Source organism: Ovis canadensis, chromosome 23 (assembly GCF_042477335.2).
Source record: "Ovis canadensis isolate MfBH-ARS-UI-01 breed Bighorn chromosome 23, ARS-UI_OviCan_v2, whole genome shotgun sequence".
NCBI classification, from domain to species: domain Eukaryota; kingdom Metazoa; phylum Chordata; class Mammalia; order Artiodactyla; family Bovidae; genus Ovis; species Ovis canadensis.
Window position 1 is genome coordinate 33,938,596 of NC_091267.1, and position 17,567 is coordinate 33,956,162.

The following is a 17,567-nucleotide window of genomic DNA, read 5'->3' on the forward strand; positions in this document are numbered from 1 at the left end:
GCATTGCACCAGCCTGCATCCATGAAGGCACAGCAGTTCGGCTCATGATGGCTGGGGTCACTGCAGTGCAGGCGCCATGCTGCCTTTGATCTCCTGGTGGCCACGGTTAGCCTAGGAGACAAAGCCTCCAAGAGCTGCTGGGGCACAGGCAGACTCATGCATAGGAGGCCCTAGGCCTTTTGGGAACCAGTGATTCCCAGCCTCACACCCAATAGTGCAAAGCTGTTTTATTTTATTCTCATCCTTGCTTTATGCTTTGTCTAGACTGACAGTCTCTACCGCTCAGCATTTAATGGTATTATTTTTTTCACCTTCTGACCTCCCCAACTTTCTTCTCTCCTCTTACATTCTTTCTTGTTTACAAACTCTTTCTCTCCTGTCACTTCTTAATTGATCTGAGAAATGGAGGCCTTCTATAGCCAGCACTGGCCAAGAAGAGGGCACCTTTCTTTCCACATAGAAAACCAGACAATCAGAATGCCCCACACCAAGTACTCAGGGCTGTGGTCTGTCACAGTTGCATCTGTCTGCTTTTGCTCACCAAAAGGTTGCCTGTGCTTTGCCAAATAGTAAGTTATTTTCTTTTCCTAATTCCACATCCAACACTACCTGAAAATCAGAGTGTTCAGAAAGACCAAATCGCAGAGAACCTAATCTGTGATGTTTTGATGTGAACAGTAACATCTGCATGTATCTGGGGATAGTCTGGGATTTAGATTGTAGCACAAGGGCTGACTGCTCTATTTATCCTCTGTCTCAGTCAGGATAATGGGGAAGGGTGGAGGCAGGCATCCCTTCTTCCAGCATATTCTTGGCTGTCCATCATAGAAAAAGCCCTGCATTAAGAAGCCCAGCCCAGCATTAAGAAGGGGAGAAGGAACTAGATTCAGGGACACTGTCAGTCAGTTCAGTTGCTCAGTTGTGTCCAAGTCTTTGCGACACCCCATGGACTGCAGCATGGAAGCCAGGCTTCCCTGTCCAACACCAACTCCAGGAGCTTCCTCAAATTCATGTCCATCGAGTCAGTGATGTCATCAACCATCTCATCCTCTGTCGTCCCCTTCTCCTCCCGCCTCCAATCTTTCCCAGCATCAGGGTCTTTTCAAATGAGTCAGTTCTTCTCATCAGGTGGCCAAAGTACTAGAGTTTCAGCTTCAGCATCAGTCCTTCCAATGAATATTCAGGACTGATTTCCTTTAGGATGGACTGGTTGGATCTCCTTGCAGTCCAAGGGGCTCTCAAGAGTCTCTTCCAGCATCACAATTCGAAAGCATCAATTCTTTGGCACTTGGCCTTCTTCATGGTCCAATGCTCACATATGTACATGAGTACTGGAAAAATCATGGCTTTCGCTATATGGACCTTTGTCGGCAAACTGATGTCTCTGCTTTTTAATATGCTGTCTAGGTTTGTCATAGCTTTTCTTCCAAGGAGCAAAAGTCTTTTAATTTTATCACTGCAGTCAATGTCCGGAGTGATTTTTGGAGCCCAAGAAAGTCAAGTCTCTCACTGTTCCTACTTTTACACTCTAAAGCATTTCAATTTGGGTAATAAATAAATAGCTTCCTCTAGTTTGTGTGTACAGTATATGCTAAGCAAACACCAAGAGGAGAAAGTCTGTCCTCCAGGAGTTTATCCTCTTTAGTTGTAAAGTTTAGAAGTTCCTGAGACCTAACCTGGGGTCTCAGGAGTGCATAGTGAGGTAGAGAGTGTGGAGGAGGTGGACTCTGGCAGTAACAGGACAGGCAGAGAGGGGCCAGCAGGGGCCATGGTGGGGCCGCAGGGAGACACAGGGTGTGCAGAGTAGGGCAATGCACACCATGTGGGACCAAGTGAAAACCAAGTGTGGGGCCAGGCAGGGACCTCAGCATACCACATGAATAGCATGGGCTGGACCCTGCAGGCAGTGAGGAGACTTAGGAAGGTAAACGTGGCATCAGCCTAGACCAGGGAAGCACGGGGAAGCACTCTCAGATGTGAAATACATCTTAATTCTTAATTCAAGTTAAAAATCCTTTCCAATTTATGAAACAGACTTGGAAACTCTTCTCTGTCTTTACCATCTTGAAGCTTAGTTTCCTCTCCGCTCCAAGGATTTAAAAGGCAAAAAGGGACAGCATTTTAATTCAAGAGTCAGCAACCCTTTTCTGTATGCTGCCAAAGAGGAAAAACATTAGGTTCCGTGGTACCCGCAGTCTCTGTTGCAAGCCCTCGAGTTTGCCCCGTAGTGCCAAAGCAGCATAAACAGCACACGCACATGGAAGGTGACTGTGTTCCACTAAGACCTTACCTACCGGAGTAAATGGCCAGCTCAGTTTGGCTCGGAGGACACAGTTTGCTGATCTCTGGTTGTTTTTTAAAAATATTTGTCTTTATTTGGCTGTGAACTCTTAGCTGTGGCATGTGGAAACTAGTTCCCTGCCCAGGGATTGAGCCAGGCCCCTTGCCCTGGGAGCGCAGAGTCTTAGCCACTAGACCACCAGGGAAGTCCTGCTGATCTCGGCTTTAACCCACAAGGGTTCATTCACAGTACTCCTACCTCCTGTGTGAACTAAGCTGTGCTTTGAGGAAAGTTGCTTGTTTTTGAAATGAAGCTACGAAGGCAGGTCACAAAGGTGAGAGTGAAGGAAAGTGTGATGACGTCAGTATAGAGAGCCCCGGGGAGTGGACCGTCCACCGCCCGGACAGACACACAGCCACCTGGACCCTGTGGGGGGACCCGACACTACGGGCGCCACCCCGGAAGACGGTGTTACCTCGGCTTGCGCGGCTGCGGGTGCGGACGCCCAGCGCCGGGGTGGCGTCCTCCACGGCCGGGGATGAGGTCTTCAGCACAGCCTTCATGTTCTCGTGCTCAGCAGCATCCTCCGCGTAGCTCAGGCCCTGCGGCTGGCTCAGGGGTGCCGGGGAACTGCTGGAGAACTTGCCAGACTGCAAGAGCAAGGGGGTTATGGCATGAGATGACTCCCCAAAAACCAACTCAAGCTCAGCAAACCTCCAGTCGAGGAAAGCCTTCTCTGTCTCTCTCGTTTTTTGTTTACGTGCATTAGTGATGGCAGTCAGTGAGGGCGTCAATGAACTGATGACAGATGGCTGCACGTGGGGCAAGTTCCCTTAGAAAGAGAAACCTCGGTCCGAGAAGGACCACACCCATCCCTCCACTGCAGTGTGTCTCCCGGCTCACTGCAGATTCCCTCAGTGGAAGCCGGCAAGGGGTGATGGACTGCAACTCTGGGAAGAACTCAGAAACCAAATCTAACACCAAAGGCTGGATGTGAGTGTTGAAACATGCCTGTTAATCAGATACAGTGCGATTTAGTTTTTCAAATGTGGTGCCAGAAAGCAGTTAAAGCGTTCATATGGATCACTTATTATGGCAGAATTTTAAAAGTGGGATTCAGGTGCAGAATCTTGTCCCCCTTGCTTTACAGAGAAGGGAACTGAGGCCATCCAAGATGGAGGGATTTGCCAAAGGCCCCAAAAGACTTTGATTCAGGGCCCAGATCAGAATATGGCCTAGAAATCCATGCTGAAACTGAGTCTGGCAACACTCACTTCTTCTCGTTGTGTCAAAAATGTAGTTGTTTTCACAAGCATTACACTCCCATGATGAGATTCTCTAATTCTAGGCTGATCAAAGACAGAGTGTATGTTTTACAAGAGGTATGCTAGAATATCGGGCCATATGCACACACAGGCAAACATCTGGATGAAAAATAAAGAGTCAGTTAGAATAACACTTGCAAAGAACAGCTCCATCCATCCCTGGCTTCCTCTTTTTAACCACTGTCTCAGCCCCGGTGCTGAAGCCCAGGGCACAGTCGTGGCTTGTACCATCTGCGTGGCTCCTTCCTCATCCTTGGTCTGGGCAGCCCGGCCCTGGCCTCTGGTTCTGGCATCTGCACCAGGGTCAGGGGAAGGAGCCACCACCCATCCCACCCCTTGTCCATCTGTCCAGCAAGAGGAAGAGATTTGCTGACCCTGCCACCCTTGACAGGGCCTGGGACCCCGGGACAGCTAGGAAAATGCAGTTTCCCTTCAGTCAGTCCCTGGGACACACACCACGAGAACCCATGTAAGGAGGTTAGTGACCACACGCACACCCAGCAGAAAACAGTCATGCGAGGTTTAATGCTCTGAACAGGGCTGGCGCGTCATGCCGCTCACGTCAGGTTAGATTCTACAGCACGCTCGGGAGGGTCACGTGCGGCATTCTTCATGTTTATACACATCCTACCTCGACTTCGTCTTCTTCGTCAGTCTACTCGAGAGGACAGGACAGGATGGGAAAGACAGAAGGGATGCTCAGAAGGCACAGAAGTCAGCAGAGATGAGATCATCTCAACGCCACCGCAAATTCCAATAAAAGGACTCAGCCACTGCAACCAGGGGGCACCCTTCTTGATGTGAGTTGCCGAGCCCTGCCTGCATAGCCCTCCTGTCTGGACACTCTCTGAGAGTCCCAAGACCAGTCCTGACCAAGGTCAGGCCAATTTCCTGAGGCTGCCTAGGAGGACAAAAACTGGTTCACCTGGTCCCCTGACCGTTAAAGACCTCTGTGGTCTGGCCATGGGCTGGTCAGTCAGCTGGCTGGTCCCTGGGCTGGCCATGTCCCAGGGAACCCACCACCACCTGCCAGCCATCAGGACCTCCCTCTGCCTGTCTCCATCCATCCACTGTGTCCCCTCCTCTCACTCCGAGTGCTGAGCCTCTCCTTGCCCAGGCTGCCAGGTCTAGGTCCCCCTGAACCCGCCTACACACAGGCCACTCAGGACAAGCAGGACCACTGCCTGGGCAGGACGTGTACCCTGACTCTTTCCTCAGAAACATCAAACAATTTTTAAAATCTTACCTGTCCCTCATGGAGGCTGTCTGAACTGACACACCATTCTTTTAATTATCACCAGCCAAACTGCTTTAAGTAACTAAATAAAATATTCCTTTTCCAAAAATAAATTGAGGATGAAAGTCATGTCAATTTCATAATTCTAAATCAAACACACCCTTAATTTAACTTGTGTTTCCACTGAGCTTACAAGCCAGGACGGCAAATTAGACGCAGGTTTTTGAGAACTGACTAAACTTTTGGGAGCCGAAATGACAAAATGCTTCCAGTTCTACGCTGCCTCCAGGCAATCAGCCTTGTGATGAGATGACTTTATTTTTTTTTTAATCTTAGAGCTTCTTTAACTGGATAGTTGGCATTGTTCCAGTGATGAGCACACGTGCTTACCTCTAGCCCTCTCAACACCCCCCAGTCACTAGCGTTTGCTTTTCACAGAAGAGGAAGCTGGGGTTGGGGGAGATTAAGGGCCCTCGGCAGGGCTGTAAGAGTCCAGGGAAGGACAGCCTATGTTCTCACTGCCCGTCCAGGGTGTGATGAAGGCAGAAAGGGCCACACTTGCCTTGTGCTGTCTCGTCCATGCACCGTGTTGCCTGCAACTAGTTTAGGACACAGGGAAAAAGGCTTGAGTTAAGTTCTCACTGATCCTTACATGGCAGGACTCCTGGAGAGTAAGAAAGGAGGCCCTCTGCAAATTCAGAAATAAAGAAGAGGGGAGACAGGCGTGTGAGAGCAGGTGTGGGGCTGACTGTGAATGCAGGGTCTTTAGATTTCACCCAGACTTCTCTGTGCCTCATAAAATGATGGTTTTCCTAAAGTCCTCTCTAATTGCGACCACTTCCATGCTCATTATTCAGCATCTATATTAAAAATGACTTCCCACAGTTTTCTCTAAAAATCACTTCCAGCTCCGATGCTCACAGGCTCTGTGACTCTCTATTGCCTGCTTTTGTTTTCAGTTGTGCATAAATGTCGTTTTCTACCCAGATCATGACACCCTTGGGGTACAAGTTTGTCTGCTACTGTGCTCACATCTTCCTAGGAGCCCTGTGCCTTGGTGGGTGCACAATGGGTGCTTAACCGAGACCTGGAAAAGCCTGAAGCTGTATACTTTGCTTTGAGTGACAATATCCTAATCTCCCAGCAGATGGCAATCTTTCTACATGAATGGTGCCACTCGTACCATCAAAAACAAAGGCCACCTTGAGGATGAACCCTGAAGAAACCTGCGCTGTCCAGATTTCAATGCGAATTTAAATATTTTTGAATCCAATTATAGAAACATTTACCCCTGTTTATAAACAGGAGGACTGAATATTTTCAGAAAAGGACACAATTTAAAAATTAGTGGGATCTGTAAAAAAAAAAAATCTCAAGAATTTGGCAAGAAATTCTGATGTGTTTTCATAACTATAAGCATACTGAGTTTGTATTTTTCACACTCCAGTGTGTCTCATTGCCACAAACATAAGTACTTCCCTTTTTAAACGTTTAAAAATAATACTTTGGAATGAAATGTGGGCCACAGTTTGCCCAAGTGGGTTCAGTTTGCTTCCTGAGTCACTGTCTTTCCAGGAAGCTGACGATCCAATTGAACCCAGATTTTAGGAGAGGACATGGAAGACTCAGCTGATGGCATTGGTCTTCAGAACAATCTGTAGAAAGGGTCCCTTCTGCAGAAATGTGATCTGGGCACTCCCTAAGGATTCAGCAAATTCCAAGGAAACAAGGATCAAGTGTAGGGTGAATGGTAAGGAGACTAGTCCCTGGTTCTCCTTCAAAATGCCTTAAAATTGAAACACAATTTCTAAGATAGTTCATCTGAGAAGGTCACACCCCTCATGTGGCTAGCAATCATATTTCCTATTATATGTCTTACAAGATGATTGATCACCTTGGGCATAGAAGGTAGCCTCAGTGAGGTCTCCTTAACTGAGCTTATTCCTCCCCAGAGAAACCTGCCTGACTTGGGTTCAGCAGAGGCTTGCAGCCCGCACGATGAGGTCAATCCCTGTGTCTTAATCCTTTACCTATTGGGTTCCCTGGATCCGAGAGGCACTTTGCTTCTCAGACAGATATAAAGAGGGGCGGAGCCTAGCAGGCTACAGTCCATGCAGTCGCAAGGAATCAGACACGACTGAAGCGACTGAATGCAAGTTTCATGGAGGCCCAGCGGCAAGAGGCGCCTGCGCTGTGTGTCTTTGTTTTTGGCATCTTCACACAGCGCTTTGCCCTACACACAGCGTCAGTGGTGCGTGTGGGCTCCGTGCTGAGGCGGAAGAGATGGAGGACAAGCCCAGGGGCTGGGGAGGCATGCAAGTGTGCAGGGCTCCCCAAGGGGCCATCAGAGACTCCTGCTAAATTCACTGTCCTCTGGGCTCTCCTATCTTCTAACTCAAGGGACTGCCAAGAGCCCATAAGATTATGTCTTTGAGCAACCACATCAGTTATTTTTCCATTCAAATGCCTAGAATGGGTAGTCCATGTGTCAACTGATTGATTATGCAATATTATCCTGATCATTAAAATCCTGAATCAATTCCCAAATCAGAACCTTTTTCTTCCTCTGGTGTCATTATCTTTTAGACGTTTTCTTTTCCTCTTTCAATTCTAGCCACTTCACAAAGGTTGAAAATGGAATCAAGTATTCAACATCATTAGCATCACATAGCCCACCAAGTTAATTACTTGTGTGGTAGGTTAAAGTTCCTCCACCAGCCACCCCTCCTTAATTTACAACTTAGTTTGAAGTTTGTTATATTTCAGATTTTCACCAAAGTGGTAGAGGGACAGTTTAAGAGCACCTTTTAAAAGAGGCAAATTTTTTTCAGTCAAAAAAAGAGAAAAGTGCAGCCTGTAAACTATGGAGCAGTTCTATGGTTGATCAGACACTCAGAATAAATGACATAAAGAAACTGACTTCATGAAACTTACATCAGTGATCATCTTCCCCCGGGTCTTGTTTCTCTCTCTGTGGTTGGCCCGTTTCTGTTTCTGCTGCAGAACTCTCTCCCTGGTGGTGCGGTACTCCAGTGCGAACTCACTGATGATCCTGCAGAACTTGTTTATGTTCACCTCCCGAATCGCATATGGCGGGTGGCCCATAAAGAGGAGAAAGGAGTGGAACCTGCCGTGAAGAAACAATGGTGGCAAGGACTTCAGATTTAAGGAGCAAAAATCAGCTGTCTGCAGACTTTCAGTTAAAAAAAAAAAACACCAAACACCCAAAGACATTGTTCTTCGTTCTTGGGGTTCTTTGAGGTTAAAGGGTGAAACAAAAGTCCGTCTAGTCAAAGCTATGGTTTTTCCAGTGGTCATGTATGCATGTGAGACTTGGACTATAAACAAAGCTGGGTGCTGAAGAATTGATGCTTTTGAAATGTGGTGTTGGAGAAGACTCTTGAGAGAGTCCCTTGGACTGCAAGGAGATCCAACCAGTCCATCCTAAAGGAAATCAGTCCTGGATATTCATTGGAAGGACTGATGCTGAAGCTGACACTCCAATACTTTGGCCACCTGATGCAAGAACCGACTCTTTGGAAAAGACCCTGATGCTGGGAAAGATTGAAGGCGGGAAGAGAAGGCGATGACAGAGGATGAGATGGTTGGATGGTATTACTGACTCAATGGACATGAGTTTGAGTAAACTCTGGGAGTTGGTGATGGACTGGGAGGCCTGGCGTGCTGCAGTCCATGGGGTCACGACGAGTCGGACATGACTGAGTGACTGAACTGCACTGAAAGAGTGAAAATGTAAGCAGAAGTCAAATTCAGCTAACCTTCTCACTGATGGAGGTGGTGTGTTTTCAGGAGGTTAGTACTTTCTCCTTCTTGGTTATCTGTGATTTAATGGTTTTTCTTTTAAATTGGTGTATAAAACTTTTATAAGAAAAATAATAAAGTACTATTCTAAGAAAGGGCTTCCCTGGTGGCTCAGCTGGTAAAGAATCCACCTGCAATGCGGGAGACCTAGGTTCAATCCCTGGTTGGGAAGAGCCCCTGGAGAAGGGAAAGGCTACCCACTCCAGTATTATTGCTTGGAGACTTCTATGGACTGTATAGTCCATGGGGTGGCAAAGAGTCAGACACAACTGAGTGACTTTCACTTTTACTTTTAAGGAAAGTATTGCACGTTTTCTAGCTCATACGAAAACTCAGTAGGGGTAAAGAAATGCTGCTTAGCAGTTTTAGAGGACTTAAATGAATAGATGGAATTGACAGGAACATATTTTGAATAACATGCTAATTAATGATTTGTACAAAGATGTTTATAAGCAAATAACATTTATTTCAGCTATTTAGTATATAAATTAAAGTTATTGGATTCTATTTACTTTAAACTTTTAGAAAAGAAAAATGAGCAAAGATATGTCTAATTTTCAGTTATTTAGGAAATGAGAAAGAAGCTACCAGGAGACAAAGGAAAATTTTTGTGAACAATAAACAGTATATATAAGTGATATCCCTAATTGTAGAAAAAAATAGTTTTGATCACTCTAATTTATATAGTTTAATAGGGGTTTGGTATGTTTTTCAAATGAGGGACAGTACATTAGTCTATTTGTGAAGAATACTAAAGGAAAGCATACAACATAAAATTAGAAAGGGATAGAAAAATGCTATTTACAACCAAAAATGCTAGTTAAAACCATAAAACTAAGAAGAAACAAAGTATAAAAATTCATAACTTTGTATTAGAAAATGATTTCTTAGATATGATACCACAGGCATAGGCACCCAGAGGGAAAAAAATAGATAAATTCGACTCCATCAAAATTAGAAACTTCAAAGGATACTCTCAAGATTGAAAAGACAACCCAAAGAATGGAGAAAATATTTGTGAATCATGTCTAATAGGGATTTGTGCCCAGAATACATAGATAAATCTTACAACTCAACACTAAAAAGACAAATAAAAAATTAACAAAAGATCTGAATAGACATTTCCAAAAAGATTATTGGCAAATAGTCGGTAAGTACATGAAAAGATGCTTAACACCATTAGTCATTAGGGGGATACAAATGAAAAGCACACTGAGACACCACTGCATATTCACTATGATGGCTATAATAAAAAAGACAGACAATCGCAAGTGTCGGTGAGGATGCAGAGAAATGGGAAACCTCACACCGTCCTGGTGGGAACACAGAGTGGTTCAGCCGTGGTGGAAAAGACAGAGCTCCTAGAGAGTTAAATACGGAGCTACTCTGTGCCCTGGCAGGTTCATCCCTGTGCGTGCATGCTAAGTCACTTCCTTGTGTCCAACTCTTTGCAACCCCATGGACCGTAGCCCACCAGGCTCCTCTGTCCACAGGATTCTCAGGCAAGAATACTGGAGTGGGTTGCCATGCCCTCCTCCAGGGGATCTTCCTGACCCAGGGATCAAATCCACGTCTCTTAAGTCTCCTGCATTGGCAGGAGGGTTTCTTACCACTAGCACCACCTGGGAAACCCCTTCATTCCTATACATTTACCCAACAGGAATGGAACGACGGGTCCACACAAAACCTACACAAATCCCATGACAGCACTATTCGTAACCGCCCCAAAGTGGAAACAACCCAAGTGTCCATCGACAGATGAATAAACAAGACATGGCGTCTCACTCAAAACTGGCCCCACTGCCTCTCTGACCTCACTGCCTAGGATGCCAGTCACACTTGACTCCTCGTGATTCTTTGAACAAGCCCACCTCGGGCCCCCCCTGTGGTATGTAGGGGACCCTCAGAGGACGCAGCTGAGAGCCTGCAGCGCCTGTGAGCAGGGGCAGGCGGCCACTGCACTGGGAGGACCGCAGGCCCTGACAAGGCCTCCACTGCCTGTTCTCCCCTACGCCCAGAGCATTCTTGCCACAGACAGCAGCCTGGCTTGCTCTCTCTTATCCCTCGAGTTTCTGCCCGAATATCACCTCCTCAGAGAAGCCTCCCCCAACCACCCACATGAAACAGCACCTCCTGGTCACTCCCTGTCCCATTTGTACTCTTAATTTTTCTTCCTGGCTCTTATTACTACCTGACATTGTTCCCTGGAGATATGACATGATGTTATATGTATTAGGATAGGATACTATAATACATGAATATATGTAAGATGAATCAAGGGAGAACCAATCAGACTACAGCTGGGTCCTCTTTCGTACATAAATACTACCCAAGATTCCTTATCCTCCACTTTTTAGAACACTTTTTGTCTAGAGGGGATACAATCTTAACATATAAATTGGCGATATGATTCAACTATACACTGTGAAACCAGGGAAGTACATTGCATGCTTGAAAAAAGACTCAGATGTCCATTTGAGAGGAAAGAGACTGCGGCCTTCCTACAGAAGAGCAAAATGGGTGTACCTTTAAGGGAGTAAAACATTCGAGGGAATTTTCTTTTAACTGGAGTATAACTGCTTTTCAATGCTGTGTTAGCTTCTGCTGCAAACAATGCAGGTCAGCTCTTTGTGCACATACATCCCCTCCCCCTTGAGCCTCCCTCCCACCCATCCCATCACAATGGTTTGAGGGATTTTTGTTAATTAAGTTTGTAACTTTCAGAACACATGGCAAGAAAGTCTTCAGGTTACTGGGGTGCTAGTTGCTCTAAGTGTCCTGAGGCACAAGCCAAACATCTCTGGCGGTTTCCACCACAGACCCTTTCCCTCACATGTGTCCATGAGTTGGGTATCTGGCTGAGGGTGGAGAGGGGTGGATTTGGGGGCACCGGGAAGCCAGTGTGGGTGTTCACTTGTTTTCCACCTGGCTTTCCCCAGAGAATGCTGTGGTTCTCCATGCCTCCCAGGAAAGCCTTCCTCCCAGCTCTCACCTAGTCCCCTCTGCAAGGCCTGCTGTGGTGTAACTGCAGCCAGTGACTCTAGGACTTGACCAGGGGTTTGCACACCCACAGAGTGGGAATGCCTGTCACCACAGGAGCGAAAAGGGCAGGTTAGTCTGTAAATTTGGACATCCGGAACAAGACGTTCTTAGGCAACGGTTTGAAAGTCAGGTTTTGCCTTAAGAGAACTGCCTAAGTTCTTCTTTCTGCCCCTTTATTAAAAGGGGCCATTGGAGTCACTAAGCAGGGGTTGGGGTGAGGGGGTGTCATCAGACAGGAAAGGGAGCGGACGTACCTGCCCCATTAGCTCCATGGGAGCTAGAAAAGGGGGGGAGGCCAAATGGGTGTCCAGTAATGAGCCTCCGGAATCCAGGTTACACAAGAGCAAGCAACAGCTGGGCAACCAGCTTACCAGGAAGAACAGGCAATCAGAGCAAATGCTATATGCGTTATACACATTTTACACATACATTATATATAGATTCACACATGTATATATATGTGCGTGTGTGTGTGTATCTATATAGATATACATACACACACACACACACACACAGAAACACACACAGACACACACAATAGCTTAGGGAACAGATGTATCAGCAAAACAGAGCTTTAAACTTTCCGGGATAAGATGGTTACTGTGGCCAGGCATAATAGCTTTACAAGACTTTCATAAAACTGCTCCAGTTTCCTGACATTCCAAATGGAAACTATTTGTTTATTTGAGTCGTTTTAAGTTGGAAATTGCTTGTATCACACAAAGCATGGAGGGCCAAAGCTGCTTACATTCTCTGCCTCCCCTCTTTAACCATGTTAAAAGCAGAGTGTACTTTGCTTTCAGTAAGAAATTTGACAAAATCTCTGATAAGATCCTCCTACCCGGAGGGCAGCTGTGAGGTCCAAATGAAGTACAGGGAGGGCGACTTACAGTTGAACAGCTAAATTCCAAAAGTACTGAGTAATGGATAGTTGTCAACCTGGAGGGAAGGTTCTGTCCCCTGTTCTTGTCCGGTCTAACGGACTAAAGACTACCGCTGCCCACCAAAAAAGGCCTGGATCAAGGCCCAGGAGGTATGATTACCCAAACAGCACATGATACACACTGGGAGAGGGTTCACAGGCAGACAGGAAAAGGAGGTTTTTAAAAATTCAGCGTGGGTTCCTATGAAGGAAGGAAAGACAGAGAAAGGAGGGAAGGAAAAGAGAAAAGATTTTTAAAAATGTGAAATGTGAATATGTGCTAAGTGAATATGCCACCTATTTGTTTGAGACAGTAATAAAGTACTCAAGCACAGGAGTGGGAGTGGACTTGAAGAGCAGGTCTCCTGGGAAGTCTGCAGTTTAGACGCCCCAAGGGAGGCCTGCTCTATGGTTCTTCGGGGAAGGTCTGCAGTTTAGATGCCCTGAGGGAGGCCTGCCTTCATAGAGCTTCAGTGAGGCCTGTTTCAGCAGGTCTATTTACAGAGCACCTGCTCCAGGGAAACCACGCCCTGCGGGCCTGCACATCTGCTCACCAAGGAGTGGGGCCCAGGACAAAGCACTCGGACTCCAGAGGCCAGCAGGAGGGACCTCCAGCCATGCTCTGCGACGAGACAAAGGAGAACCAAGTGGGCGGTGCCTGGTAGGAAATGGCCTGACCTGGGGAGCTGGGACACTCTGTCCCGATGCTGCTGCCACTTACAGGGAAGACAGCTCTGGACCGCCGTGGAGCCGCTCTAGACCCTCACCAGCCTCCCTGTAGGAAGCAAGGCCTGCCACGTCACCGCTGTGTCTCCCTGGATCCTCACGGGTCCTGGGACTCTCAGGAAGGCTGGCCCAGAGGATGATGCTCATTGTGGGGGTGGGCCGCCTCCAGGCAGGCTCAGCACAGAGCAGCCATCCGAGAATCCAGGAGTGAAAGGTCTCGGGGACTGTGGACAACGTGAAGAAGGGACTTCCCTAACAAGTCAAGCTGCCTTGCAAGACTGTGTACTCTCTGTAGGCAGAACTGCTCAACTAGGTGCAGCAATGCAGGGGCCAACTTGCCAGAGATCTTACAGATGCAATTCCTGATCGAGTAAGACTTCGGGACAATATTATCTCTGAGATTCCTTCCAAGATTCAGTGCCATTACTGCCATGTGTGTGTTTAAGAAAAATTAAGTGGACTGTCCATCAAAGGTACACTTGCTATGCACCAAGAATTTTCAGTATGTTTGTATATGTACCTTCACATCTTGATTTACAGAATATCTTCAACATGCCATTTTACTGATATTTGCATGAACCCAATTCACTCACCTGTTGATTATTCTCCTATGGACAATTTTTAAAATTATAATCCGCTCTGCACAGTCTTTTAGGAACTCTGACATTCGCTGTTTTAAAACTGGTTTCATTTCATGTTTTGCAATTGCCTTGAGGTGATCCCATGAAGCTTTGCATCGTCTCTCCATCTGACATAAATTATCCTGAAGTTGATCAAAGTCAACCTGAAAATCAGAGGGAGAACATTACAAACGTGCTGAAATAACCGGACAGCAACCTGACCCAGGAAACTGAACTGCCTCCAGGAAGAAACAAACATCAAAACCCAATTTACGTCTTGAAATACAAACATATTTATGGCCTAAAAATTGTCCACATGTGTATTCGTCATTATCTCTACATCAAATTATTTAGTGATAAAACCTCCAAATGAACTCAACACAAGTGTCACTTTTTTTTTTGCCATATTTGGAAAGAAATCTTAAGAAAGTCTTTGAGAACTGTAAATTAAAACATGATATCAGTGAACCCTAGTACAAGATGAACTGAGCAAAAGTCTCATAAAATTTTTCAGAGCTCTCTTATTCTTTAGATATTTCATTTGAGGTTAGAGGAATTCACCAGACTCAGACATGGATGGTCTTAATATGTTGGGGCCAGTTAAGGGGCAGCCAGCTTCTCTTCACTATGATCGTTTTTACATTGTGTGACAAATTTATTTATCCATTCATTCCCTCATTCAAACAACACTCAGGGAGAAGCAAGTGCATGCCAGTCCCCCGCTCCAGCCCCCAGGTATGAGGAAGACAAAGATCAATGCAGAAAGAGACCAGCTTGCTGTTCCCCAGGAGGCTCATCATACAGACAGGTGATCACTGAGGAGGTACACTACCCACCAGGCCTCTGTGTCTGGGTGAGAGTCAGAGTGTGTGGTCCACCCCATCTGTTAGCAGATGCAAACCATGTGTGCAAAGAACAGATGGGACAGAGCATTCACTTTGCTCTTCAGGGAAGTGGGACCAGTTTGTATTGACTGAAGTGAACTGAGATGAGGCTTTCTAAAGGAATGTTTTGATGGAAATTCTAGTCTAAAAATTATGGGAATCAGAGTTATCCATGAAGTAAATACACTGAAGGAGATGTGAGAGAGAGGAAAGAAATTGAGAAGACTAGGAGCGGGAAGAAGAACTAGACAGACCAGTGAGCTGGAGAGAGTCGACAGAGGTGGATGGAGAGTGAGCGATGGATAGGGCGAGGGGCCAGCAAATGAGGAGGAGAAAGAGAAAGTGTGGAAAGGTGAGCCGCCATTGCTCAGAGGCTGTGGTTGTGGTCACGAGAGCAGGGCCTGGAGGCGAGTGCCCAAAAGGACTGGCTGGAGTGACCTCAGACCTCCAGTCCCACCCTGAGAAAGACAATGCTGGAGGCCAAGTCAAGAAAGGTTGATCCTGGGAGATGTGTCACGAGACAGGATGAAGATGTGCTGAGCAAAGGGGATGTCCAGGGGGTCAGGCAAGACAGCACACATCATGAATTTCTTGGGTGGTGTGGGTGCCAAAACAGAAGGCAAGTTTAGGTAGAGGCTGGAGATTCAGGTAAGCACTGGGGGTTGTGGGACATTGAGAAAAATCATTTGCCTGAAAACAAAGGAATTTGGGATCCAGATTAGAAAAGGCTACATTTTCCTATGATACAGTGGAGCTGAGAAAAAAAAAATCTGACACGTTACTGAAAGAAAAAGAAATGCAGCCTTAGAAAAGAAGGACTGACTAGTTCAAAGAGTAAGTCTAGAAAGGGATCCAGATGACCTGAGATCAACATGTAATATTGAAGAGGTCTAGGAGGTTTGAAGCCAGTTGTAACCTGTCTAATCATTTGCACCTGGTAGCGACTTTGAGCCACAATATTTTTAATAACTTTAATAAATGTAATAACTTCAGTTCAGTTCAGAATGTACTGAGTCCTTGGTCTAACTGGTGATGCCTGTCCAGCACTGCAGTGGGCACAGAGTGGGTGGACAGATACCACGTGAGAGAGAGTTTTCAAGGAAGAGAATCCATTGTGAGCCTTTAAAGGCAGGGAAAGCAACCTCACTGCCAATGCAAAGCAGGTGGGGAGCCTCTGACCAAAAGGTGTTTGAAGAGGGAGATTAATGCAGCATCTTTTGAGGAGAGCTGCGAGGTTGCCTCAGCTGGCTGCCTGCTGCACTGATGGCATCACCATGATCTGAGTCTTCACACTACTTCATGGCCTCAGATCCTATTACTGGCCCCACTTCCTGGGGGAGAAACTGTTGCACAGAAAGGTTAAGGAACTTGCGAGAGGCCAGACAGCTGGGAGGTGGTGGGGCTGGCATTTGAACCCAAATATCTCTGGCTTCAGAGTCTAAGTTCGTAACCATCAGGTCTTAAGCCTAGGTTTGTTCCTAAAATATCCCACCCTGGGGAGAGAGCTGGCCTGGCCTTCTGTTGCAAGCAGGAAGTCACTGCCAGGAAGCCCTCTCCTGACAACAGCTGCACATGGGCCACTTTCCGTGTGTAAGAGGACACAGAGCTGTGCTGTGAGGCAGTCAGATCTTATCAAGTGAGTCTGGGCTGGAGCAGGGCAACTCAGGGATAAGAGCCAGGGCTGCAGAAAGGGACGGCATGGGGAAAACACACAGTATGTCAAATCCTTTGACACTCACGCCTTCAAAATGTCAAGCCACCAATCCTTCCCTTTGCATATGAGCCAGCTTTAGTGACTTGGTTCTAATGAAGAGAATGTAGAAGCTAGGTCATAAAAAGGGATGAGTATCTGCAAGGAGCTCTGTGTACTCTATCCCAGATCATATACTTTGGCAAAGACCATCTGCTATATCATGAGGACACTCAAGGAGCCCTGGGGGAGGCCCACATAGGAGGAAACTGAGTCTTCTTTCTAAGAACCAGCAGGGGAGTGAACCACCATGGGGAAAACTTCTCCAGCCCCAGTTGAGCTTTCAGATGATGGCAGCCTCAGTTGAAATGTTGACTGAAACTCCAGAAGAGAATCTGAGACAGAACCATTCATGAAATGTTTCTTACTGTCTATTAGGGGTTGAAATGTGTCGCACCAAGATTCACATGGTGAAGTCCCAAGCCCCAGTATGTCAAAATGTGACTTGATTAAGAAATAGGGTCATTGCAGATGTAATTAACTGAATTAGGATGAGGTCACACTGGAGTAAGGTGGATCCCTAGTCCAATATGACTGGTATCCTTACAAGAAATGGAAATCTGGATGCAGACACACAAGGAGAACATCATGTGAAGGTGAAGGAAGAGGCTGGGGTGATTTCCAGCAAACTATCAGAAGCCAGGAGAGAGATATGGCACAAATTTCTCTTTCAAGAGGAACTTATCCTGCCAACAACTTGATCTCAGATTTCTGGCCTCCAGAACGGTGGAACAAATTATTTCTGTTTTTCTAAGTCACCTAGTTCGTGGTGTTTTGTCACAACAACCCTAAGAAACTAATACGTTATCCTAAGCCATTAGCTTTTGGGGTTATTTGTTACACAGCTGTAGATAACTAATACAAGGGAGAGCCTGCACTGTCACCTGCCTTCACTTCTGGAGCTGTGGGGTCAGGTCAGTGACCACGTGTCACTATTTCTCTTTGAAAGCTAACCTGA

The 17,567-nt window shown here is 46.4% G+C and overlaps 1 protein-coding gene across 22 annotated transcripts in view; it reads right to left on the reverse strand.

Annotated features, from left to right (window-relative positions):
• FHOD3 (formin homology 2 domain containing 3) overlaps window positions 1-17,567 on the reverse strand; it is a 530,360-nt gene that overhangs the window by 18,511 nt on the left and 494,282 nt on the right. For 12 of the 22 annotated variants that reach the window (XM_069568673.1, XM_069568677.1, XM_069568675.1 and 9 more), the window contains 4 exons: window positions 13,949-14,139; window positions 7,778-7,970; window positions 4,238-4,261; window positions 2,757-2,931 (listed from right to left, as the gene is read on the reverse strand). In XM_069568673.1, coding sequence (XP_069424774.1) covers window positions 2,757-2,931; window positions 4,238-4,261; window positions 7,778-7,970; window positions 13,949-14,139 — 583 coding nt within the window. The remainder of the gene's footprint in view (window positions 1-2,756; window positions 2,932-4,237; window positions 4,262-7,777; window positions 7,971-13,948; window positions 14,140-17,567) is intronic. The other 10 variants (XM_069568681.1, XM_069568674.1, XM_069568680.1 and 7 more) reach the window with 1 other exon arrangement.